The sequence below is a fragment of the Euprymna scolopes genome, chromosome 2, assembly GCF_053919585.1.
Source record: "Euprymna scolopes isolate OS-2025 chromosome 2, ASM5391958v1, whole genome shotgun sequence".
NCBI lineage: Eukaryota > Metazoa > Mollusca > Cephalopoda > Sepiida > Sepiolidae > Euprymna > Euprymna scolopes.
Window position 1 is genome coordinate 118,880,081 of NC_136483.1, and position 25,546 is coordinate 118,905,626.

The 25,546-nt window shown below is 34.2% G+C and overlaps 1 protein-coding gene across 2 annotated transcripts in view; it reads left to right on the top strand.

Annotated features, from left to right (window-relative positions):
- Positions 1-413: 413 nt before the first annotated feature.
- Positions 414-25,546, top strand: part of LOC145295067 (protein SSUH2 homolog) — a 130,651-nt gene continuing 105,518 nt past the window's right edge. The window contains exons 1-2 of one of the 2 annotated variants that reach the window (XM_080141435.1): positions 414-522; positions 25,134-25,337. In XM_080141435.1, the coding sequence (XP_079997561.1) occupies positions 25,273-25,337 (65 nt within the window). In that variant the 5' untranslated portion in view covers positions 414-522; positions 25,134-25,272. Of the gene's footprint in view, positions 523-21,711; positions 21,871-25,133; positions 25,338-25,546 lie in introns of those variants that run through there. The other variant, XM_080141434.1, reaches the window with a different exon arrangement.

The following is a 25,546-nucleotide window of genomic DNA, read 5'->3' on the forward strand; positions in this document are numbered from 1 at the left end:
GGTAACACGAGGAACAAAACATTAGAAATGTACTAGTGTTTCTAAAAAGAAAATATGTTAAATATTAAACTGATCCCTCACTCTAGGTTTAAAATATGGAGATATAGTCCAAATGGTAAAATTTGTCTCGGTTAAGTGTTGGGTATTGATTAGTAGTTGCTATATTATTTACATCACTACAAGAATTATGAGAAATAGTTGTCAGAAAACCCTACTACTACTACTACTACCACCACCACTAATTATACAGTTAGATATTTGTGTGTGTGCACGCATGTGTGTGTGTAAAAGAGAGAGAAAGAAATAGAGAGAGAGAGAGAGAGAGAGAGAGAGGGATTATAAATGAAAAGAGAAGTAAAGATTGTAAGAATGATAAACTTGACTGTTTCCAGCTTTTCATTATAAATATACGTCCTCACATGACATTTGTTGACCTATCGGTCATACTTCAGTTGGATGGACATAGCATACATATTGAATGGACGCATCTTATTCGATTTTAGATGCGCCTGATCATCTAAAGTAAGTAGATCGCTTCGTCGGTTGGTCTGTCATACTGAAGTTTGAAATAGTATTAAAACATTTTTGTCGGTCTGTCACATAACACATACATAACATGTGTAACGTTGCAAGGGCATTTTTATTGAATGTGTCAAAGTTAACTTTGAAATGGTCGTCATGTTGGGCTGTCATGCTTAAGTTGGAAACAGTATTGTTTATTGTTCTGTAACCGTTTAAGTGGAAGCACAGATTCTTGCATCTGACCCAAAATTATGCAATTGGAATGCGTTAAGTGGTGGGATAATATTACAAGGCAAAAAATTAGCGTTTTGTAGTAGTAGTAGTAGTAGTAGTAGTAGTAGTAGTAAACGCGTTTTTTTTCATAATATTATCAACCCGTTGTGCATACCCAGCATTGCCCAGAATTTCGTTCATTTCGGAGTTGTCTGGTAAAACAAAAAAAATTTTTTAAATAAAACTGACTTATTTATATAAAAAAAATAGAAATTAAGTTTTGTGACTTTAATTTCATAATTATTTTGTGAAATTGGATTTTTCCAAATTTTATGTTAGTCATGTTTATCGATTAATATGAATGTTCAATTAATGTGGCGACGAGAAACATATTCAAAGATGGCATAGCAACAAAAAAAAAGCAAGTGTAACTTCTCTTCTGATTTTCGGATTTTGTAATCATGCCCATATTCCTTCATTTTCTTTTAAAGTTGATGAGTTCTCTTTCTTCTGATGAGTTAAGGATGGAATAAATTAAAAAATTGACATAATAATTACATGAATGATTCTGTGCTACGAAACAGGTGCTGTCAAGAATTGAACATTTTAATATACTTAAAGAAATAAATAGTAAGATGTTTAACATCTTGAAATTTGGAATATAGGCTTTTATCATATATATATATATATATATATATATATATATATATATATATATATATATATATATTGATTTTTTTTTAAGCAACTCAAAAAATGCAGTTTTGCTTTTCTCTAATCAAAATACCATGTTGCTATATTTATTCTAACATAAATGCAATACAAGTCTCATGTTAAGGAGAAGAATCTGTATTTTGCTTTTATGGATCTGAAGAAAGATTTTAGCTGAGTGCTAAGAGAGATTGTCCAATGTAGTTTGCATAGACTAAAGGCAAATGAGTATTTAGTGATAGTCGTTCCAAGTCTTGTTATAATTAATTTAGCGACAGTTGGTAAGTTAAAGTAGGGATACATTAAGGTTCTCTATTGAGGTTGTTGCTTTTCATTTGTGTAAGGAGTTTTGTATGTGTTGTCCGGAACAGATGTTGTATGCTGATGATTTAGTACTTGCCTGTAAAACAATGGAAGATCTACTTGTTAAGTTAAAGACTTGGAGGAATGTTATCAAAGTAACAATCAGTAGTTGTAGTATTGGAAAGCTTACAAAAAGATGAAACCTTCTCCTGCTCAATTTATGGAAAGGAAGTTGGGTGGAATTCTATTTTTTGTGATACTTTTGAGTACACAAGAAGTGCAGTGGAATTACTGGTAGGTTGAGAGATAACTAGGTTTTGTGCAAGAAGTGCAAGACAGTGGAGATGGATGAGAACTCATATGTGGATATTTGGATGATGAGGGTATTGTTATATCGTTGTCACAAGGTATTGTTATATCGTTGTCACAAGGTATTGTATCTCAATACCTAATAATGACGGTCACAATAACAAATTTAGCGTATGGTAACAAGAAAGATAGACAAAGTATTAAGTTAAATATTTATTGAAAAGAAACGAAATCATTGAAAATGTCTCTTGTTGTTAAGAAGTTTCCAAGAAGAAGAAAATAACAAAGTCCTTGTTATTAAGGTTTGTTGTTGCTATCAGAAGGAAAGGGCGAAGATGTTCAAGTAAGCTGCTACTGCTTTTAATGGAGAGTATAGCATACGAGTCATCAAATCAACCTCCGCCACCACTGCTGGTCAGCTGAAGTGGCGAGCCCTTATATATTGCATGCACAGACGTAGTTGGAGACACGGGCATGAGGAATGAGCATTTGTTCGGGTTTAGTTTAAGGCCAAAGAGCAGTGAAGAGTTGTTCAAGAGCAAGTATAAATTCATTAAAAGTTCTGGCATGAATCAAATTTCCGTCGATATAAGATGAAATGTTATTACAATAGTTGACTGTAGCTAAGACTTCTACTATGCACCATGAAAATATTTGTTCTGTAGAGGTGAGACTACCAATTTTGTTGAATAGATGATTGATCCTCAGCATTGTATAAAGATCTAAATCGACTAAGACCATGTTAAGTGTTCTTTTGAAATTTACAATGACGCAGATGGATCCATCTTTTTTGTGCACTGCTAATACTGGGCTGTTAAAGCCTTTAGGATTGCTGCATTTTTCTATAATGCCTTCATTTGCCATGCGTGTAACCCCAGAGTCAACCTCGATTTCTAATGTTTGAGTGATCAGGTGTTGTTTCTGACTGCATGATTGTCTGCTTGTTGATATCCGAATAGGTCTGATGAATGTGCCCTTGTCGCCATTTTTGGTACCAATGATGTCAACATATTGGATGATCAAATTGGCCATGGCTTCTAATTCATCGTGGTTGGGGTGGGTTGATAGTGATAATTCTGTGTTGATTTTAAGCCAGGTTAGGTTCTCTTCTAAGGAGTGAAAGTTGGATTTTAGTCCAATCTTAACATTGGTATGAGCACCGTAATTAATGATGGTAGTGTTATGATACAGGCTGTGTGCGTAAAGGAACCTGACACCAATATGCAATCAAATTTAACTTCTGCTTTTTGGTTGTCGATCAAGTAAAACGGACTGTATTGTGGCATAGGATGTTCTGTCCAATAAGAATTGGGGTTTTCTGGGTTGTAATCAGTACATCTATGCTGCTAAAAATGGGTGATCTTTGATCACCAATCATAATATCACACATTATATTTCCTAGGGTGGTAATACTGCCGCTGATTCCGTTCACTTGTATATATCGGAGTGGATAACATATTTCCTGGCTTCATCTGGTGGATAGGAAGCTGGTATGATGCAGGTTGAGCATTCAGAATCTAACATAGCTGTGGTAGAGAAGCATACACCCTTAATATTGAAAGTGGAGTGGACAAAAGGTGAGCAATAAGTGAATCCTTGAAAGTTGAAAATGTGATGCCTGATTTTAGGTTGAGTTGAACGGGACATCACATCTCGTCCTGACTAAAGTGAAAATCCTGATTCTCTATCTTTGGAGTGTCTTCTTTCATTGTTGTGAGATGAGCTTGTGTTTGATTGTGTGGTGAGTGCCGAAATTTGCAGCTGTGTCCACAAAGCCAGGGTTTATCCCTGATGTATCTTTGAATGGTGAATGATGACAAACTTTTTGATGTTGGCGGCGATCTCACTTTGAGTGGTTATAATGTTCATCTGTTTTGGACAACGATGTCTGCTACGACGGATATGTTGATATGATGATTGTAGAGTTCTTCTCTGATTTGGCCTATGTTGTTTTTCAGAGAAAAATGCGATGTCCTGTGAAAGGGTGGCATCAGATTTTATACCACAATCCAGGTATCTTTGTGCCTTACAAGCTATGCCAATTGCAGCGGTTATCCATTGTTTCGATGAGATGAGAGATGAATGTTTGCGTTCCAAGCTTTTACCTTTTCACTCATAAGCATTGCGGCAATAATTGAAACAAATCCGTCAACTGTCAATTTGGAGTTTTTGTCCTTTTTGAGATTTGTTTTGATATGGACGCCTGCTTCTCTCAGTGTATATCAAGTCGGCCTGCGAAATCCATTAATTTTTCACTGTCTTGACATTCTAAGTCCCAGGTTTGGCTGAAATGTTGAAAGGTCGTTATCTGGCTGCCGTGTGCTGCTAGTATGTACTCTTTCAATGTGATAAATTTAGATGTATCTTGATTGAAGTCGATCATTTGTAGGAATATGCCTTGTTCAAGTAGATCCTTTGTAAACTTAACAAATTCATATTCTAGGCTTGGATAAGTAGAGATTTCTGACGCGACGTGTATTGCACATATTTTGTTCAAGACTGTGATGAACTGGTGAACGTCGTTTCCCAGATGGAAAGTAGCTTGCTACCTCATAATGTCTTGTACAGATTGTTGGCGCATTACTAAATCGTAATCGCCTGTTTTTGAGCAGTGGTGGTTGTTGACATGGAGGTTGCCTTTAGGGCAGTTATCATTGCGTCAATGTACGATTGAATTTCACAGAGTATATTTTCTGATGGTTGTGTTGATCCCGTTTTCAGGTTAAGTAATAATAATTTGTGCTCCTTAATGAGAGTGAATAGTTCAGATCAGGTTAAATCTATGTAGTCCTCAGTTATCATCTGGTTGAGTTTCTGACATTGTTGTTATATTTTGTTTCTAAACCGTCTGACTTGATCTTGCCGAATGCCTGACACCAGTTGTTATATTTGTGACTTTTGATACCAATTGTTTGTTGTAAACTTCTGACACCGGTTGTTATATTTGGTGTTATAAGGTATTGTGATACATAACAAATATCACAATGACAAAATTAGGGTATGGTAGCAAGAAAGACAAAATATTAAATTAAATATTTATTGAAGAAACGCAATGGATGAAATATCTTCTTTATCTTATAAGAAGTTTCCGAGAAGAAGAAATAGTAAAGTCCGAGTCACCAAGTCGGACACTGTCTGATTTAATCTTGTTGAATACCTGACATCAGTTGTTATGTCGTCGTCAGAAGATATTGGTAGCAAGAAAGATAGACAAAGTACTAAGTTAAATATTTATTGAAAAAAAACAAAATCGTTGAAAATGTCTCTTGTTGTTAATAAGTTTCCGAGAAGAAGAAAATAACAAAGTTCTTGTTATTAAGGTTTCTTGTTGCTAGGAAAAGGAAAGGGCGAAGATGTTCAAGTTAGCTGAGGAGAGTAAAGCATACAAGTCGCATCAACCTCTGGCACCACTGTTCATCAGCTGAAGCGGCAAGTCCTTATATATTGCATGAACAGACGTAGTTGTAGACACATAGTTCAGATGTGAAAAATAAAAAACTTTTGCTGTCAGATGTGGCGTAATCATACAGTTAGCCTTGCCGTAGAGAAATGTTCATTTGCCTGATTCCGCTTCTGTTTTATTTCTATTTAAACCTGGTGTGGCTGTGAATGAATTTAGACTAAGTTTGTCACTTGTGGCTCTTTTTATAAATATTTATCGCATATATTCGTATCCCATCTGTCAAAATCTCCTGGTCTTCTCTCTCTTAATGTAGGTATTTCCTTGGACAATGTGTTTTGCATGATAATTCTTTTCTATAATGAACTGTGTATTGTAGCGAAAGGATGGGTACAAAAAGCATAATTTCTGACAACTTAAAGCGTCATTAACAATCGATCAAATATTGTAGTTAAGCACCAGTCAGTGCCAGTTGTTTATGAATCAACACTGTCATATCAGTGGCTGCTTCTGATGTTTGGGTTTCTCTGCTCCTGCTGATGCAATCTGTGTTTTGTTTACATGTAGCTATAGATTCGATGGAGATCTTATATTTCATAATATAACAATCATCACCTCTTCTCATGTCCTGGATATCATTAAAATATAACACTATTGATGTTGTTTAGAATTTTGTTACCTTCTAAAGGGTAAACTTCATCGCTAAAAACATTTTAATCATTTTTTTTTTTTTTTAGATAAAACATTTTGGATAATTTTATTTCACTCCACACTAGAAGCCATTCTCAGCATTAAATTATTGACTCAGCCTTCTCCGATATTTCAGCTAATGAATCCTTCTTGTTTTGCAAGTATTCTCAAGTATTTAGTTTTCCTATCATCGTTTATCGTTTTATCTCTATTTGTCTGTGTAGACTGAAATAGTAATTATGTGTATTTTTCTACTTTTTGCTTATCTGTTTATCACATTTTTGTACTGGATGGAAGGGAGAAAAGAATGTAAAGCAAACTTCTAGAGCAGAAAAGATTCTTCATATTCGCCTTTTCATTCGTTTTCTAATTGGAGGACTGCTATTAACTTCACCATATTAAACGTTTTAACTCTACAGTAAAACTCCGGGGTATGGTGGTTCTAGGATACGGTTTTTTCCAGGTTATGATGTGGAATACAATGTTTTTCCGGGCCCTGGTTACGGTATTTGTCCCATCTTACAGTGTTATTTATAATGTTATTTAATTATATATTGTACTGTATTTTGTGACTAATTTTTAATATGTACAGTATAAAATTTTGCTTAGGCCCTGCCATATGGCAATTTCATCTTACGATCCCAACCCCGGAACAGATTAATGCTGTATCCTGTATTGGAAAATGTAGTCTGTGAAAGAAGTAGGACAGCAGTGTTTCAGGAAAAATGCATTGTATGAAATATTGGTAAAAAGTTTTATTTACTGTCCATGGATGTCCACCATAAACACAGATCCCACAACATTATTGTAAAAACTTTTGCTGCTTGAAGGGTTTGTTGGGAGTATGTACATCAAGGGAGTACAAGTGCAATGAGTCAATCAGAGTACATTCCATTGAAGTACTTACAAAATAGGCACAGGGTTCAACATTGAAATGATGAGACAGGGGTTAGAGCTTGGTTGATAGTGCGGGACATATTAGATTTGAGACCTTTTGGACTCTAAGAGGAAGAGACTAGTGGTGAATGCACCAGTCCAGATGTGACAGCAATACTTCATGCATGGATGAATGGTGGTTTTGTAGAGATATAGGATACTGTTAAGTGTTACCTAACCAGCCACGATGGTAAGAGATTACCCCAGAGGAGTGGTTAAGGAGAGCTGAATTAGAGCTATGGTTGAAAATTGCCCCAAAAGGGGGCCAGCGAAAGATGAATTAGAGCCTTTTTATCTTAATGGCAAGTCCCAGATAACAGCAGATAGATGCCAGCTAGAAAGAGAGATGGCGTGGTTACCAATGTGAAATACATTTTTCTTTATAATTGAAAAAAACGAAGTCGAAAATATGAAACAATATTGCTGTAAAAGTGATTATTTGGAGATCACTAAGCGATTGTTTGGGCTAAAAATTTTCCTCCAATTATCAAGGACTGAAGCCGCCGGGTGCATAAGAAAATTGTCAATGAGAACTTTTGCTCTGTAGAAAGTTACCTGATTGGGATGTATGGGGGAGGTGGCTGATTATTCAATCAGGATGGACCAAGGTGTAACAGATTGGACAATCATGAAAAACCCATTTCTGCTCCGACTCACACAACACTTTCATACATAAGGCACTACAGAGCAAGGAAAATCAAATAAAGGAGTCAGTTTAAACAGTGGCGGCTCGTGCATGGAGCCATGGGACTGCAGCACCTCCAAGTTATTTCTACACAATATTAATGATAAAATTAAAAATAATACGTTTGTTTTTTTTATTATTATTATTATTTTATTTTTTTCTATGTGTACATTATAAAATCATTAAGTTTAATGTTGGTATCTCCAAATTCATATAAAAACAAAAATAAAACTTGCTTGGAGCTGTGAAATTCACAGTTACACTTTCTTAATGAAATTCTCTTGTGCGCATGCATACTTTAGACAGCCGATGAAAGCCGCTTGAGGAACTGTTGCTTGTCGCAGCTCCGCGTTGTGAAATTCGTTGTTTGCTTAGAGTGTGCGCCTGTATAGATATGATAACATTGTTACTGAAAAAAAAAAGAAGGTTTATATACAATTTTTTTTAATTATTATTAAAATCTGCATAGAACGTGTTCTTGTACATAAAATATTGTGCTTTTTCTTTTCTTGTTTTTTTTTAAAACGCACACTTTTAGCGTTGTGATTTAATTCGGTAGCAGACGGAAGTATATAATATGCAGACACTGTTTTTTTTTTTTTTTATTAAAAGTATTCGGGGATTTAGCAGTGAAGCTAACAAACGACCAAGGGTAAAAATCAAATATACAATAAATAAATCTTACCATAAAAATAAAGTTACTTTTCCATCTACCTGCCTTTTTATTTGTTTATTTTAAGTAGTTTTAAATGTTATTTATTTTGCAACAACTAAACTTTACAAAAAAAAAACAAAAAAAAAACTGTTTACATTTTTTCCTAGAAGCAAACAAACGAAAAAACAGTTTATGTTGAAAATACATTTTAGTTAGAAATCATTTTTAACTTGTATGTTTTAGATATAAAAAAATTAGCATTTATTTGCCTCCTACGAGGACAATGTTAGAAGTTTGACACTTTGAAAAATGGATTTTTTACACAAGGTTTTTTTTTTAATTAAAATGTGTTTCTAAGTAAAAAAAAAAAAAAACAGTTTTTATAATTATGCATTTTTAAACTTTACATTGAATTTGTTAGTAGATGGGACAGATAATACGCATTAAAAAAAAAAAGAAATTAGAAATCCTTCTGGACTGAGACAATTTTAATTTTTTGTTTTCTTTGGGGAGAAAGCTACATTAAAATTCGATGTTTTATAATGCTTATATATGACATCCTATTTTCTTATAATACATCTCCACTTTATGTTGATCTTTACCGGAATGGGAAGGTCAGTAAATAGCCAAGTCTGTTTGTTCTTTTTATATAAAATGCAAGTTGTTAAAAGATTTCTAAATAAAATTTTGTATCTTTAAATACTTTTGTTTGTTTGTTCACTATATAAAAATATAAAAATTTTGATTTTGTATTTTATTTACAAATACATTTTGTTATAAATGCATTTTTAAAAATAAATTTTGTAAATAAAACTATTATTAAATAAAACGCTATTTTCAAATAGTAAACTTCTAAATTAACCTTCGTAGGGAGGGAAGTAAATTTCAAAGTTTTTCTTTTTTGTTTTTATAAAAAAATAAGTTATTTTTGAAAATGTTTCTCATTTGTTTGCAAAAAAAAAACAAAAAAAACGCAAACTTTTATTTAATCTGAAAAGTTTAAAAGGAATAAATGTATATATTATTTTTATTATTCTGTAAAGTGTACATAATTTAAAAAAATATTTTTAATAAAAAAGTTTTTGCGTATTATCCATTTCTGATTGATTATTTTTCTTTGTTATATATTTGAATATTTATTTGAATGTTTGTTTATTATTTGATTAAATATTTATTTATATATTCGAATTTCTTTTACATGATATTAAAAAAATACATAAAATTTTCGAAGCAGCACCCCCACTAATCTCAGGCACGAGCCGCCACTGAGTTTGAACTCAGGTTTTGGAGTCTGTTTGAACTGGGAGGGAGACTGTCCACCAGTCCATACCTCACCTCATTCGAGAAAGCACTCGTCCTTTGACCGATTGATAAGCAACGAATCGGTTGTTGAAAATAAGACCAAGGCCCCGTTCATCAACTATCGTAACTACCAAAAAAAGAAAGTTGGAATCAACATTTTTATTTTTTTATTTTTTAACTCTCCTGTGAAAAACTGTACATAATTATTTTTATTTTGCTCTTCTTGTGAATAATTAATTTCATACAAAAACTACAACCAGAGTCAGCGTCGATTATTATTATTATTATTATTATTACTTGCAAGTGAACTTAAGGAAAAACAATCAAGTTAAATTATCTTTTTTAGCAGAAGAAAGAAAAAAGAAAGGATCATCAACTGCTGCATCCAACGTCATATCAACCCTGTATTCATAAAAGTGACTGAGACTGGATCGCAGGACTTTGGTGGATGTTTGAGCCGAACCATCTAGGACTACATTTGTAACCGAGGGTGTGGACACTTAGGACTTCCCTTGACTTGAGTCTTTGAGTTCTGTCTGTCTCACCTGATTATATAAATGTAATTTTCTAGCAGGGAAGAGGGAGCCCACCTTCTTTGTAGCAACGTTGGCAACGTCCTCAATGCATTTGTTTCAGTTCATGTTGCCTGTGAATGTTAAGCTGAGGAGTTTCAAGGATAAGCTCTCAAATAAGGTCTTATTAGTTATGGCTATCGGTGGTTGAGAAAGCTTCTTGTAATTGTTAAAGAGAAGAATCTTAGTTTTAGTATCATTGAATGTTATACCACTATGGACTGAAGGTAGATTTCTATTTTAATTTTTTAATTCAATTGCTTATATTAAAGTTTCAAATCGAGTAACAAGGTTTTTCATTGTCCTAAAATTTCAAACCCACTCTTTAAGAGGCAAAAATGATATTTTGAATGCTGAAAACTTATAAAGAAAAAGTAATTTTGGTTTATGACATATCAGCCCTTTTCAGGTTATTTAATGTCGAATCCAGTTAATTTGAAGAAAATGTTTTTAATAGAATATATTTTTTTTTTTCAAGTCGGTTTCTATTTAACCCATAGTTGGAACCCTAACAGGTACTACCACTTCAGGTCAGAGTGGACCTGGGAGCAATGGCAATTAAAGAGTGGCCCCACACTCCCCAAAGCCCACAAGCTGGGGCCTCACCACTGGATATAGTTAAGGTCATATCCAGGACCAATGTGGCTTGGGAAGATCCTATTAAGTTTATTAGTAAGCCGAAGTTGGAAAAAGACAACTCAAAATATTAAGTTCAGTTAAAAAACAGATATTTCTTTACATGAGAATTAAAAAGGAATAAGCATGCATAGAACAAAATAACAAGAAACCATTATAAGGGAATAGGATCATACTGGTATTTTTTTTTAATTATATTTTCACCCCAAACAAGGCACATTGCCACTTTGATGTAGGGGCTACTATGAGGGGCATAAACTACAGGCTTACTATGGAGGGAGTTGGGCAGCAAGAAGTCGATTCATGTTACACTTGAACTTCTGCATGTCAGCACAGTTGGGGAAGCAGGGACCCGAAAGGGAATTCCAAAGTCTAGCAGTTCTGGGGAAGAAACTACTGGAGTAGAAGCTTCTCTTACATTTAGGGATCTCTACTGTGAAGGGGTGAGAATTAGCTGCTTGTCAGGTTTGTCGGAGGTATTTACGTCGAGGGGGTACAAGTGTCTGCAGTTTGTTGGAGCATTCACCGTTAAAGTATTGTAGAACAGAACAGGAAGAGGGATGCAATACTTCGTCGATGGGACAGAGGCTGAAGCTTAGATAACAGTTCAAGACCTATCAGGTTGGCGACTCTCTTTTGAACCTTGTCTAGGAGCGAGAGTCTAGTAGTAGATGCTCCAGCCCAAATATGACACCAATACTCCATATATGGGCGAATGGTGGTCTTATAGAGGTACAGAATACTTTCAGGCATTAGTAGCTTTCTAGCATAGTAGAGAGAACCTACTTTCTTCACTGCGGCCCTAGCAATGCACTCAATGTAATTGTTCCAACTCATGTTTCCTGTGAACGTTAGGCCGAGGAGTTTAAAAGATGTACTTTCAGATAAAGAGTCTTTGGCCATTGCTATTGGTTGTAGAGAAGGTTTCTTGTAATTATTGAAGGAAACAAGTTTAGTCTTGGCAGCATTGAACGTGACCATCCATTTTTGTCCCCATTCCATTACAGATCGGAGGTCATCCTCTAGTGTTTCTGCCATTTCTTTAGATATGTATTCATTTGTTTTCCTGTCATGTCTGTTATAGAGCGTGGTGTCATCAGCATATATTCTCACAGACAATTTTATCAGGGAGGTCATTTATGAATATTAGGTCTAAGGATAGACTCTTGAGGCACTCCCATATTTATATCATATTGTTTAGATGTACGACCGTCGAGGACAACCTGGATTTTTCTCTTATCTAAGAAGGATTTAATTATGTTAAGTATCCTTCCAGAGATACCGTATCATCTGATTTTTGAGAAGACCTTCATGCCATACCCTGTCAAAAGCCTTAGATATATCTAGAGCTACTGCTCTACCCTCCCCTGCTTTGTCCAGTGAATGGTATATATGTTCAGAGATTACAATTAGGATGTATGCTGTGGAACGGGCTTGCCTAAATCCATTTTTTTTTTTACAAGGTGGTCACCACTTATCAAGGCCCGGAAGCCACTCAGGTAAGTACAGTACGTTAGTGTGGATATTTAGAATGTCTACTTAAGGGGGGGGGGTTCATCAGGAATTTGTTTACGTTGAACTTGAAGATATCCAAGTTGTAGTCAGGAGGGAAGCAGGCAGACAGAACAGAGTTCCACAGGCGTGCTGTTCTAAGAAAGAAGCTTTGTTCATGGAATCTACATTTTGATTTAGGCATAGATAAAGAGTGGGGAAAGTTTTTGACAGTGGATTCAGCTAGACGGGTGTTTTTTCTAAAAGATTGGCGAGGGGGGACTAGAGATTGGAGTTCAGACGAGCACCTGCCATGGAAATAACGATAAAACAAAGATAGGCTCGCAACGTCTCTTCTGTGGGAGAGAGGTTGCAGGGAAGCAAAAAGGGCATCCCCCACTAAACCACAAAGTCTATTTTGTACTCTGTCAAGGCAGGATAGACTGTTTTTAGCAGCTCCTGCCTAGATATGGCAGCAGTATTCCATCCTTGGACGTATTTGGCTTTTATATAGATAGAGAATTGCATCAGTAGTGAGATATCTTCTGGAGCGGTAGAAGGATCCCCCCATCTTTCCAGCAACCTTGGCAACAGACTTGATGTACGTGTTCCATTTCAGATCAGGAGTGAAGGTCAAGCCCAGAAGCTTGTCAAAACATGGGGCTTCTCCTAGACGAAAGCCATCCATTTCAATTGATGCCAGATGGGGATCAGAGCGTTGATGATGTAAAGATAGGAGTGTTGTTTTAGATGCATTAAAGGTAACCAGCCACGTCTTCCCCCACTGAACCACTCGTTCGAGATCAGAGGAGAGAGAATCAGAGAACTTTGTCATTTACAGCCTTTGATGTGTTGCTGTAGATGGTTGTGTCATCAGCATAGATGTCAACGAATGATTTAAGTATGTGTTTAGGGAGATCATTGATGTAGATCAGGAAGAGAGTTGGGCCCAAGAAGAACCCTTGAGGGACTCCAGCATTAATACTGCAGGCCTCTGATTTTTTTCCATCAACCACTACTCTTATGAGCCTATCAGATAGAAATGATTTAATGATAGAGAGAATATTTCCAGTTATACCATAGCTGGAGATTCATATTGTTGGTCGGTCAGAAGTTTAGCATCTGTAAAGTGATGGACTAGAGCTTGGTTAATTATGGACTCAAATATTTTGGCGAAAAGTGGGAGGAGGCTAATGGGGTGATAATTTACTGAGTTAGTTCTTTCGCCAGCATTATTGAAAACTGGTACGACAGAAGCAGTTTTCCAGCAAGCAGGAAAGCAAGATTTATTAAAGCATTTGTTGTAAAGTTTGGAGAGAACTGGAGCTACTTTGGTGGAATACTTTTTTAATAGCACAGCCAAGATGAGATCAGGTCCACATGCTTTTGAAGTGTCAAGATTTTTTATGATAGCATGCACCTGAGAAAAGGTAATTTTCAGATCGTCTAGTGTGGGTCTGTCCACAAAGGAAAGTCAGAGAGAGGGTGGTTAGCAAGGTCCAGGGTGGAGTTAGAGGTCAACTGACTGGCAAGCATGTTAGCCTTCTCGGTTGCTGAGCAAACAACCTCATGATTGTTGGATAGTGGGGGAATTGTTGATTGCCCATTATTTACTACACCGTTGTAGATTTTCCAGAAGTCACGGGTTCCTAATTTTTGTGCTTTGATGTGTTTTTTGGTGGTTTCAGTAAATTCTCTCTTAACTGTCACTATTTCATTCTTCCAGTTACTTCTGGCTTCTATATACTTCTGTCTGTTTGAACTGGACTTATGTCGGTTAAATCTGTGGTACGCATGCTGCCTTTGCACAATGGCAGCTGTACAAGTAGAAGTAAACCATTTAATCTAACAACGACCAAAGTTTATCACATCCAGACAATCCCAGAGAGAAAATTAGTTGCAACTTACATTGATGTGTAGCACAAGATGTCCTCCCCACATAACACCTTCCTCTTAACTAGAGAGCGCAGTCTAGAATCAGATGACTAGGCCTTCATGCACTTTAGACTAGCCTTACAACACTTCGTTACTTATACTTTTTTTACCGTTCTCCCTCGAATCAGGACTAATCAACCATGTCTCTGGCAGTATAAATGTAGCACTCTTCCTTAGATACTAAAGCCCAGGTACATATATTTGGGGATTTAAATGTTCACCACAGTAGTTAGCTTGGGTTCTCAAGTTACACAGATGTAGCTGGTAGCAGCACACAGTTTTTCTATTTCGCATTCTCTGACAGTCACATCTCCCAGATTGTGAAGATCAGCAAGCCTCACTTCTAGACCTATTTCTTACCAAAGTACCCGAGGATTGTGTGACTAATGCCCATAGTCCATTTGGGAATGCCAATCACCTTGTGATATTAGTTGACATCATACAAAGTTCTTGGCTTCAAGCCGATGAGCCTCTGCTCAAAATAACAAGATGCCTTAAAAAGGCTGATTGAGAACACATCAGCAATGCCCCATGGACTAATATTTTTTTCTCTTTCTGCTGAACAGTGTGCCAATGAGATAACTGAATGATATAAAGCAGGCATTGAAGCATATGTTCCCATACAGAAGTATTACACCAAACTCCAACTCTCCCAAATGGTTCATATCAACTAGTGCAGCAACCATTGCACAAAGGTAGCATGCATTCCACCGATTCGTCCATAACAAGTCAAATTAGAAATAAATGTAAGAGTGAAATAGTCACAGCCAAGAGAAGGCACATCGAAATTTCCAGGAAACATATCGATTTGCAGAAAATAGAAACTTGTAATATCTGGAAAATTTATAATAGTGTGATGAATAATGAACAATCAACAATTCACTCACTGTCAAACAACCATGATGTCACTTGCACTTTGACCGATAAAGCTGGCCTGTTTTCTCAGTGGTTTGCCTCTAATTTCATCTTAGATCTTTTAAACCACTCCTTCCCAAATTTCCCTTTGCAGACAGAAACCACACTTGTAGATCTAAAAATCACTCCTCATATCCGTGATATCATAAAAACCTAGACACCTGCAAGGCGTGTGGGCCTGATCTCTTCTCTGCCATACTAATTAAGAAATGCTCCACTGAGCTAGCTACTGTCCTCTCCAAACTTTTCAAGAAATGCCTAGGTGAGTCTTGCTTCACTGATAGATGAAAAATTGCCTCCATTGTGTCAGTATTCGATATACTTAATTATTGCCATATCAGTCTCCTGCCTCTTCACTAAAATCTTTCAGTTTTTAATTAATCAAGCACTAGTTCACCATCTTGTAAATGCTAAGCTTCTTTCTGATCAACAGTATGGGTTTAGGCAAGTTTGTCGCACTGTATATATTTTAACTGTCATCTCTGAAGTATACACCATGCACTGGATAAGGCAGAGGAAGCTAGAGCTGTAGCCCTTGACATATCGAAAGCCTCCGACTGGGTCTGGCATGAAGGGCTTCTCACAAAAACTGAATCCTATGGTATTTCTGGACAAATAGTTAACGTAATCAAATCTTTCCTAAACAATAGAAAAGTTCAGGTTGTCCTTGATGTACATTTAAACAGCATATTAATGCAGGTGTACTCCAGAGATCGATCCTAGGACAGTTATTATTTCTGATATTCATAAATAACCTCCTTGATAAAATTGTGTCTTAGATGAGTATACTTACTAATAATACCACGCTCTATAATAGGCATGAGGTAAAAATGAATGTACACATATCTAAGGCATGAACTAAAAGAATTTGTGCTTTTTCAAAACATGACTACCAGTCAAATGACTGCATTTAATTCTCAAGATAACAGACAAGTGGAGAAATACAATGGTATCACCTTTTTATCAATTGAGAAAAAGTACTGAATGTAGCTCACGACCCATTGTTTTCCGCTTCCACTAATTGTATTCCCCATGAACGTTTCTTTAATTTTCAAAGGAAATCAGCTACTGGAGATTCCATAAGTATGTGGTTAACAAAAGCTAAATCTGTTCTATTAAAGTGTCATGTCATGTGGAAAGCAAATATGAGTCCCTAGTCGAGACTGTTGACATAATTGAAGTTTCATTACAACACACAAAATGGTGAATACCTATTGGTTGGGAAAAATATATCAGAACACATGGTCGCTAAAAACGTAAAAGCTAGAATATAAAACATTATTTGATTTGAGGATTAATAATTTGTATTATTGGTTCATAAGGACCTATGGCTTAAAGAATAAAATACTAGGTAAATTGAGTCTTAGTGACGCTCTTTTGGATGTTGAAGATTCAATCCTAAGAATACAATTGTAAATTATTTAAGAATTCTACTCGGATATGCCTGATGGAATGAGAGTATGTTACCCCTTTGGATTAAATAAAGGGTTCCATTCGAAATTCTATGCAGATTTCTAAGTTCGATAGAAAGATTCTCAAGTTCGATAAGATACACTTGAAGAAGGTCAGAAGCTACATAGGCGGAAATATTGTGAAAATAACACTTAAGATGAGAACAGTAGTCTGAATAATTCAAATTATTTGCTTTTATAGGACAGGAAATTGGGGGGGGGTAATTATTTTACCATTTTGTTAATCTACATTTTTCAAGTAAAATATTCTAAAATAAAGTTTTTCTTTCCTTAACAAAAAAAATGGTTCCATCCTTAACTAGCAAATTATGAACTTAAGTTGTGTACCCTTAGCATCATTTTCAACTTGTTCACAAGGATGCCGATTATTTTTCTCAATGGGTTTTCATTTCGGTGTTTCATGTATACGATGGAATTTTCTATACATGTAATGTCTTTTTATTTATTGATTTTACTAAAATGTAGTTTAAAAAATAATAATGGTTTGTAAGTAATGCCCAAACTATTTCACTATAAATAATTTGGGTTACTGAAATAGGAATCCATTTTCTTAAAGGAGGAGATAATGCTTGGGAAAATGGCCACTTAGACAGAAAAGAGCCATATACCATCCAATATTAACTTAATTGGTGTCTTTTTAAACCGATCTACAATTGAACTTTGTGAATGACATTGCAAAGGACTGCATAAAAACGTGGGAAAAATGTTGTTTGAAGAAAAATAAAAAACATGTACAGGGTGAAATGATAAAATTATCGCCCTAGAAAAGACAACATGATTCCATTTCCATTTGATGAAATCCGATTTTTTTTTTTTGTTTCAGATCATCTACTAGTTGGCCAGTTGTGTATAAATCCCAAGAACGATAGGAGCCTTCTATCATGTCTGAAAGTGACACAATGTTCAACAAGCGAGATTGGAGATGTGCCACTGTACAACTCATGCTCTCTACCGATCCAAGTTATGACAACAAGCCCATTGCTAGCAACTTAAAAATGCATCATTGGATGGCCATGAATAATAGGAACATGTCCATGGTGATGAAAACAAAGTTTTCGGCCATGGTTATGGTGTTTGGTGTGGTTTCAAGTGAGTGCCACATCATGCCACTTTGAAGTCGGCTTGAAAGTCAACACGAAAGTGTATCTGAATGTGTTGAAGAGTGTGGTGATCTCTTGGTGCAATCAGGTGGCCGCTGGCAGACCCTGAGTGTGGCAGCAGGACTCAGCACCAACTCACAAGTCCAAAGAGACCCAAGCTTGGCTTCAGAAGGAGTGCTACAACCTTGTACCCTTTTCTCACTGGCCCCCTCCTCCCCCGACCTGAACCCGCTGGACTAGCAGTGTTAGAACTCGCTATTAAAAATCCGTGATAAAAACTTGAATAATTAGATTTAATATCTTTCAAAGCTTGAAAAATGTAATTTAAACCCTATTTTTTTCAATAAAAGGAGCAAAGACCAAATTTTAAAATAATAGCAGGTTTAATAGCAAAATATACAATATTTGTTTTTTTTAAATCGGTTTTCTTTAAAAAAGATTTCAAGAAAATCAACGAATTTTAACTTACTTCGAATATAATATATATAAATTCCAAAAAAATCACTTACCTATAAAAAATACTAATCAATGGGTACTTCCATTCTTTATTATTAAGAATGTATCCATATTCATATTTTATATTCCATGTACTTTTTAAATAAAATAATTTTTTAAGCAAGGACTAAAAAATACCGCGACTTTAAATTGTCATATCAGATGGTCACAACTGGAAGAAAGGGAGACGTTTGTCTCCCTTTCTTCCAGTTGAGAACTACGATGGCCTAAAAGCGCTATAATTAATCTTCCCTTTCTATTTCTGATATGTGTTTGCTATAAACAAAAATTAGTCCATATGGACTACTTGAAAAATGATCATATTCACTCATAAGTAAGTTTACTTTTATAAACAAACACTTCGACAAATTTTCCATTTTTTTATTCTCTTAAAGAAATACATGCGTTTTTAAATATTATTATATTTAAAATATTTTATTTCTTCTTTATCGAATGATTTTTTTTTTAAATATCTAAAACAAAACAACATTGAATAAAATAGAAAAAATTATAGTAAGTGCTTAATATTTACTTGACAATATTTTAAAAATATGAGGTTGCACTTTAAAAAAAAAACATGTTTTTTTAAAAAAAAAGGTTTTAAACTTTTGACTTTACGGGTAAATTTGCACAAAACTATTCTTTTTTGTTTGTTTGTTTGTTTGTTTGTTTTAAATTAGATTATTTTATTTATTGATCTTTTATCTTCAATTTGTGATATATAAATCTGAGGTGAGGAAATTATTTTCATTTTAATAGACATTTCAAAATGGGGGGGAATTTTAAAAAACACATTTATCTAGAATATTATATTTGGTTTATTGGAAAGAGCATAACATTTCACATTAAACCTGAAAATATCTTAAGAATTGAACAAATAGAAAAATTTTGATAGATTTTTTAATTGGAAAAATTGAAAAAAATTTAACTCGTAAAATTCATTTCATTACGTAGAAAAAATGGCTGCATGAGTGCATGCATGCACTTTGTAAACACTGTTTTTAAAAAAATAAAAAATAATATTTCTATTATTTTTCAAAAAACTTTAATAGTTTATTTTGGAAGTATATTCCATAAAGAAATTAAACAAACCACTTTAAAAAGAGAAATTACGAGTTTTGTACATTTTATTTGCAGTTTTGTGTTAAGGGTGTCAAAAATTCCCCCAAAATTCTGACACACCTACCGCTAGATATTCTAGACAGGGTTTTTTTTTTTTTAATTCACTCCCCCCTATTTTAAAATGCCTATTAAAATGAAAATAATTAATTTTCTCACTTCAAATTTATACATCACAAATTGAAGATAAAAGATCAATAAATAAAATAAGCTAATTTAAAACAACAAAAAATACAGTTATTTGCAAATTTACCTGTAAAGTCCAAAGTTTAAAACCTTTTTTTTTTTAAACACGTTGATTTTTTTTTTTTAATGAAACCTTATAATCTTATATTGCACAGAAAGTTTCATTTTATTACGAAAATTATTTCTATTTCATTCAATGTTTTTTTTTAGATATTAAAAAAAATTCACTCCATAAAGTGGAAATTAAATATATTAAATCAAAAACTCATGTATTTCTTTGAGAAAAGAAAAAAAAAAAAATTCTTCGACTGGTATTTTTTTTAAAGGCAAAAACTTATAAGTAAAATGTCACTAGTTTTCAGCTATGGAGGCATAAATTTCTTCACGCGCAAGGCTAGACGACTAATGTGAAGTGTGGCTTTTACGTCCTTCTGTTCATCCGTAGTTCAAAACAAAATTAATCACCGGTTGATTTTGGCTAATCACCGACAGATGCTTACGTAATGGCGGGGTTTTCAAATACTTGTTTAAAAAAAATCTTTTATTTAAAAATACATGGAATTTAAAATATAAATATGGATAAATTCTTAACAATGAAGAATGAAACATTTTTTATTAGGTAAGTGATTTTTTGGCATTTATATATACATATATTTATCGAAGCAAGTCAAAATACGTTGATTTTCTTAAAATCTTTTTTAAAAGAAAACCGATTTAAAAAAAAAAAAAAAATATTGCATAATTTGCTATTTAAACCTGTTATTATTTTTTTAATTTAATTTGGTCTTTGCTCCTTTAATTGAAAAACAAATTAGGGTTTGAATTTCAAGTAGTTATAAGCTTCGAAAGATAGTAAGTTGAATTATTAAAGTTCTTATCACGTCATTTTTTAATGGCCTAACCTACCGCTGGGGCGCTGGGCTGGACTACTATGTTTTGACATACGTCGAGAACATAACATCACCAATATGACCTCCCACAACATCAAATCCAGCCTGATCGCCGCCATCCGCCATGTATTCGTCAAGCTCCCACCGGTAACAGTGTCAGAAATTTCGTGAAAATAGTGAATAATTCCACCCCATCTTTCCAAGCTTATAACTCCTCGAAAAATGTAATTCAAGCCCTAATTTTTTTTTTCAATTAAAGGAGCAAGGACCAAGGTTTTATTAAAAAAAAAAAAACAAAAAAAAAACAATGTGTTTTTTTTTTTAAAAAAAGGTTTTAAACTTCGGACTTTACAGGTAAATTTCTAAAAAAGCGTTTTTTTTTTTTTTGTTTTAAATTTGAATATATTATTTACTGACCTTTTCTCTTCAATTTGTGATATATAAAACTATTCAAACTAAATTAATTATTTACTTTTTAATAGACATTTCAAAATGGGTGACACTTGGGGGGGGCGTGAATTAAAAAAAAAACGTTTGTCTAAAATATTATATTCGGTTTATTGGAAAGAACATAAAATTTCACATTGACCCTGAAAATATCGTAAAAATAGAATCAATAGAAAAATTTTGATAGATTTTTAAAGTTTAAAAATTGAAAAATATTGAGTTCGGAAAATTCATTACTGTTTAAAAAAAAAAAAAAAAAAAATATTTCTATTACTTTTAAAACAACTGTAATAGTTTATTTTGGAAGTATAATCCATAAAGAAAATAAATAACCCACTTTTAACAGAGAAATTACGAGATTTTTATATTGTATTCGCAGTTTCGTGTTAGGGGTATCAAAAATTCCTACAAAAATTCTTGTGGAAAAGGCACACTCCCAGTTCTGGAGTGGACCCGTATTAACGCGGTGATTGAAGCTGAAGGCGGCTACATTGAATAGATGTCAGCTGTACTAAATAATCAAGTTACCTGAATTGAATTTTTTCAATAAAAGTTTTAAAATAAAGCTGTAGTGTTGATTTCTTCAGGACAGGACGACACTTTTATCATTCCACCCTGTATATTTGAATGAATAAAAAATAAATAAATAAAAATAACAGGGCGTGGCATTTTAAAGGTCTCACCATTGTTTGCCTTCGAACAGTTGTTTGGATTAGTATGGAGGAATGGGGACACGTTCTTATCCGTGTGACTGTGACTGAATATGCTCTGGTTTTGCCGCGTTCATTAATTCTAAAATAGCGGGTATCAGTTTCAACGATTAAACTGTTAAGGTCGTTTACTAAAGGAGCACCTCCACCTCACTTGCACTTTAGGATATACATGCGTAAGTAGTACACGTTATTTTACATCTAGTTTTACCTACCCGAATGGTCCAGCTTTTTAATTTCTTTTCTTTTTCTTTTTTTTTTTTTTTTTGTAAATGCCAATAATAAAAAAAAGAAAAATGATTTTACGGTTTGGTATTATTTATTTTATTTTTATTTTTTTCAATAAATAATCGATTAGTAGTAAATAAAATTAAATAAAAACTTATGTGTGAATCACGAAGATGCGAGAAGCACGCAAATACACGAGAAAAGTGTCACACTTTTTGTTGTTTTGCTTTAATATAGAGCGAAAAACATTCAAAAACTTAATTATTTCACTTTTTTTTAACGTAAAATACATCACAAAATAATTATACAAAACAAATCTAATTTTCTTTTTTGCGTTTATCAAGTTCCGTTTGTGTTTCGTTACAATATTGCGTCAGCTGATATTTCGGCTTGACGATGAATGCCCTGGAAAAGTCACTTCTGGGTAATGTTTACAAGTTTTGAGATATGCAAACGAACTTGGCAGCTTTTCAGAGTAACAAAATATTTTAAAACAGGGCAATCATAGTCAAGTCCAAATATCAGCTGACGTATTGTAAACAAACAGAGACGGAACTTAATGAAGGCTTTTCTTCTTTTCTTTTCTTTGTAGCCTTTTTACTTTAGGGTGATAAATTAAGATAATTTATCATAACTTATATTTTATCGCGCAACTTGTTTACAATTACACCTGCGACATTTCTATCGACATCCATCCATTGACATGGGCCAAATTCGCGAAATCTGGCATAAAAACGTCGAGTTTTTAAAATGGATGATCGATTTACTAGAACGTTGTATTGGAAACTTACCCACTACAAGTATTTAAATATTGGCTTTTTTTTTTCTTTTTCTTTTTTTTTTTTTTTAATAATCTGGGAGACAAATGTCCATTCTATAATAACCTGCTGAAAAAAAAAATGAAAATAAAATATAGAGAGGATTGCAAGATTCTTTGAGATATTATTGACTCTTCGGAGACGGCATGTTCGGGATTGGTCTTATTGTTGTCGGTTTAACTTACCAACTCGGCATTAGTTTCTTTTGTTATATTTTTTTAACGAATAAAAGCTTTAAAATACGTTAAAACACACAAAACTTATCCAGGTAGGTAGAAGAGTAACTTATCTTGCCTTTTCGGTCAAATGCACCGACTAAAGACACCTTAAAATGTTGAATGCGCGCAGCATTCAGCAACAAACATAACGACGAGTGGAAACAATACAGAATACATTGGATAATAACGGTCTTGGTATCATGGAAACTACTCGTCAACGACAATTTTAAATGCGATATTCGTTGAAAACAGACCCAAAGTAGAATTTTGTTTTGGGGGAAGGTAGGGAAATTTTACTGAGGTTCTCATCTATAGTCGTGCCATGTAATCCTTATTGAAACCAATGTAAATTTCCTGTTAACATAAAGGTTTCTATAATAATCGCATCTGAGATGGATGTATTTGCTGATGCACACTCTGTTCTCAATATGCATGCAAATAAAATGAATGCACAGGCAATGGCAGAATCCTTAGAAAATGCACTACAATCTGTAGTGGAATGACCTTCAACCTGTAGTGGAATGACCTTCAATCTGTAGTGGAATGGAGTCAAAAATGGATGGTCGCATTCCATGCTACTAAGACAAAGCTCCTTTCCTTTAGCAATTATAAGAAACCTTCCCAACCACCGATATCCATGGCCAATAGCACTCTTTCTGGGAGTCCAATGTTAAACTCTTTGGTCTAACATTTTCAGGCAACATGAATTGAAATAAATATGTAAACGGTTCTGCCAAGTCTGCTGCAAAGAAGATAGGCTCCTTCTACAGTGTTAGAAAATTTCTCGCACTTGCTTGCATCCCATATATCTATAAACCATCCATTTACATTTGACACATGTAAGTTGATGTACCAATGAACAGCCTCTTCCTCTTTGACAAGCTACAAAGCTTCAGTCTCTGTCATGGCGCCACAGTGTTCCATCCCTGTCCTTGTTTTACAAAATTAATGTCTTGCTGCCCATCTCCACACTCAGAATGCCTCCTATAAATCTGACCTCTATCACAGTTGCCCCCTTATGTTTCAGTGACAATATGTCTCGTGTGAGGTGCATAAAAAATAATAGTATTATTATTATTATTGATGATGGTGGTGGTGGTGGTCGTGATGATGATGATGATGATGAAAAATAAACAACTGTAGCGTCAGCATCAACTGACCCCCACACAGGAAATAGTCGAAGGATGAAAGAGGGTGGAAATATCTAGGAGAAATAGCACTAATCAGACCTCCACTGGATGAGTGCAAAGAGGACTGTGACCTTGCGGAGGCTTACTGCTACCCAAATTCCAGTGATGACCAATGGTCATTGCTAGCGAGAAATCAATGGCAAGCAACTGTTACTGGAAGGGGTGGGGAGTACTCGAAATCTGGGGAGACTTGTTGACAACCTGACTCCTGAGAACATCACCGATTGTTGTCAGTGAATAATCTCCGCTGACGTGTGTGAGAACTCCTAGTCAGTACAAATGATAATCGTCAAACAAATTTATTCATATATATCTATATTATATTTCTCTTTGTTTGTCTGTCTATTCCACTTTTTCTCAGAAACTACTGGGCCGATCTGGCTGAAATTTTGCATGAACCTTTGTTATGATAATGTACTGCGAACTGAGTATTATTGTATTAAAAAAACTAATACTTGGTAAGCGTAGTTTGACATAATGTGTAAGCTCTACGTATACGCAAATGTACATTTATACATTTAACAATGTTATTTTTAATGTTTTTATATGTATATGGTAATGAATAACGCTGGAAAGCTATATGTTTTGGTTTCGATTCTGATTCAAGTCATATATTTTTTTAAACTTTTAAAAGCACGGGTATTGGGTATACTATCATAATCAGTAGAGATTGGCTCTATAACAATAAATATAAATGTGCATAAATTAAAATATATTTGAGCATATTTTACATCTGAGCAAGGTAGAGCGGCGTGTGCTAATATTCTCAAAAACAAAATGTATAATGCTAGGGAATACACGTTATCGATCAGTTCGATTTTATTTTTTTCTCACAAGAAATGGAGACATGTTGTGGATGAAAATAAATGATAGGGAACAATTGTTATATTGAAAAATGAATGAATAAAAAGATTTTTTTTCTCCTGTATCGTAAAAAAAAAAGAAGCTAAATAAACAAAATTAAAGCATATCTTTAATTTTGCAGGAGTTCCTCAAGTATGAATTTTGCCCTCATGGGGAGCGGCAACGAAATATAAGACTATTATTTGTATCATTCGGTGAGCACAAACGAAAAGTGTGTTACGAAAGGAACATCTTTCTTGAAGAAATTCAACATAAATACGATGAGTTGGTCGCCTGAAAATTATTCTAATACAAAGGAATTACCATTTGACAATACCAATGGAAGGTAAGTACTATAGTTTATCACTACTGCCTTTTGGCTAGGAGGAGAGTGTAGTATCTTTTCTGAAACTATACTTCAGCTTTTCTGTTTTTGCTCAGTGAAAAAGAAATCCTTCTAGACTGAGGCAATTTTAATTTTTGTCTCATTCAAGAATGCCTCTTTTTGAGGAACTTTTTTTTCTAACATTAAAAACTGACTTTGTTTCTAACTCT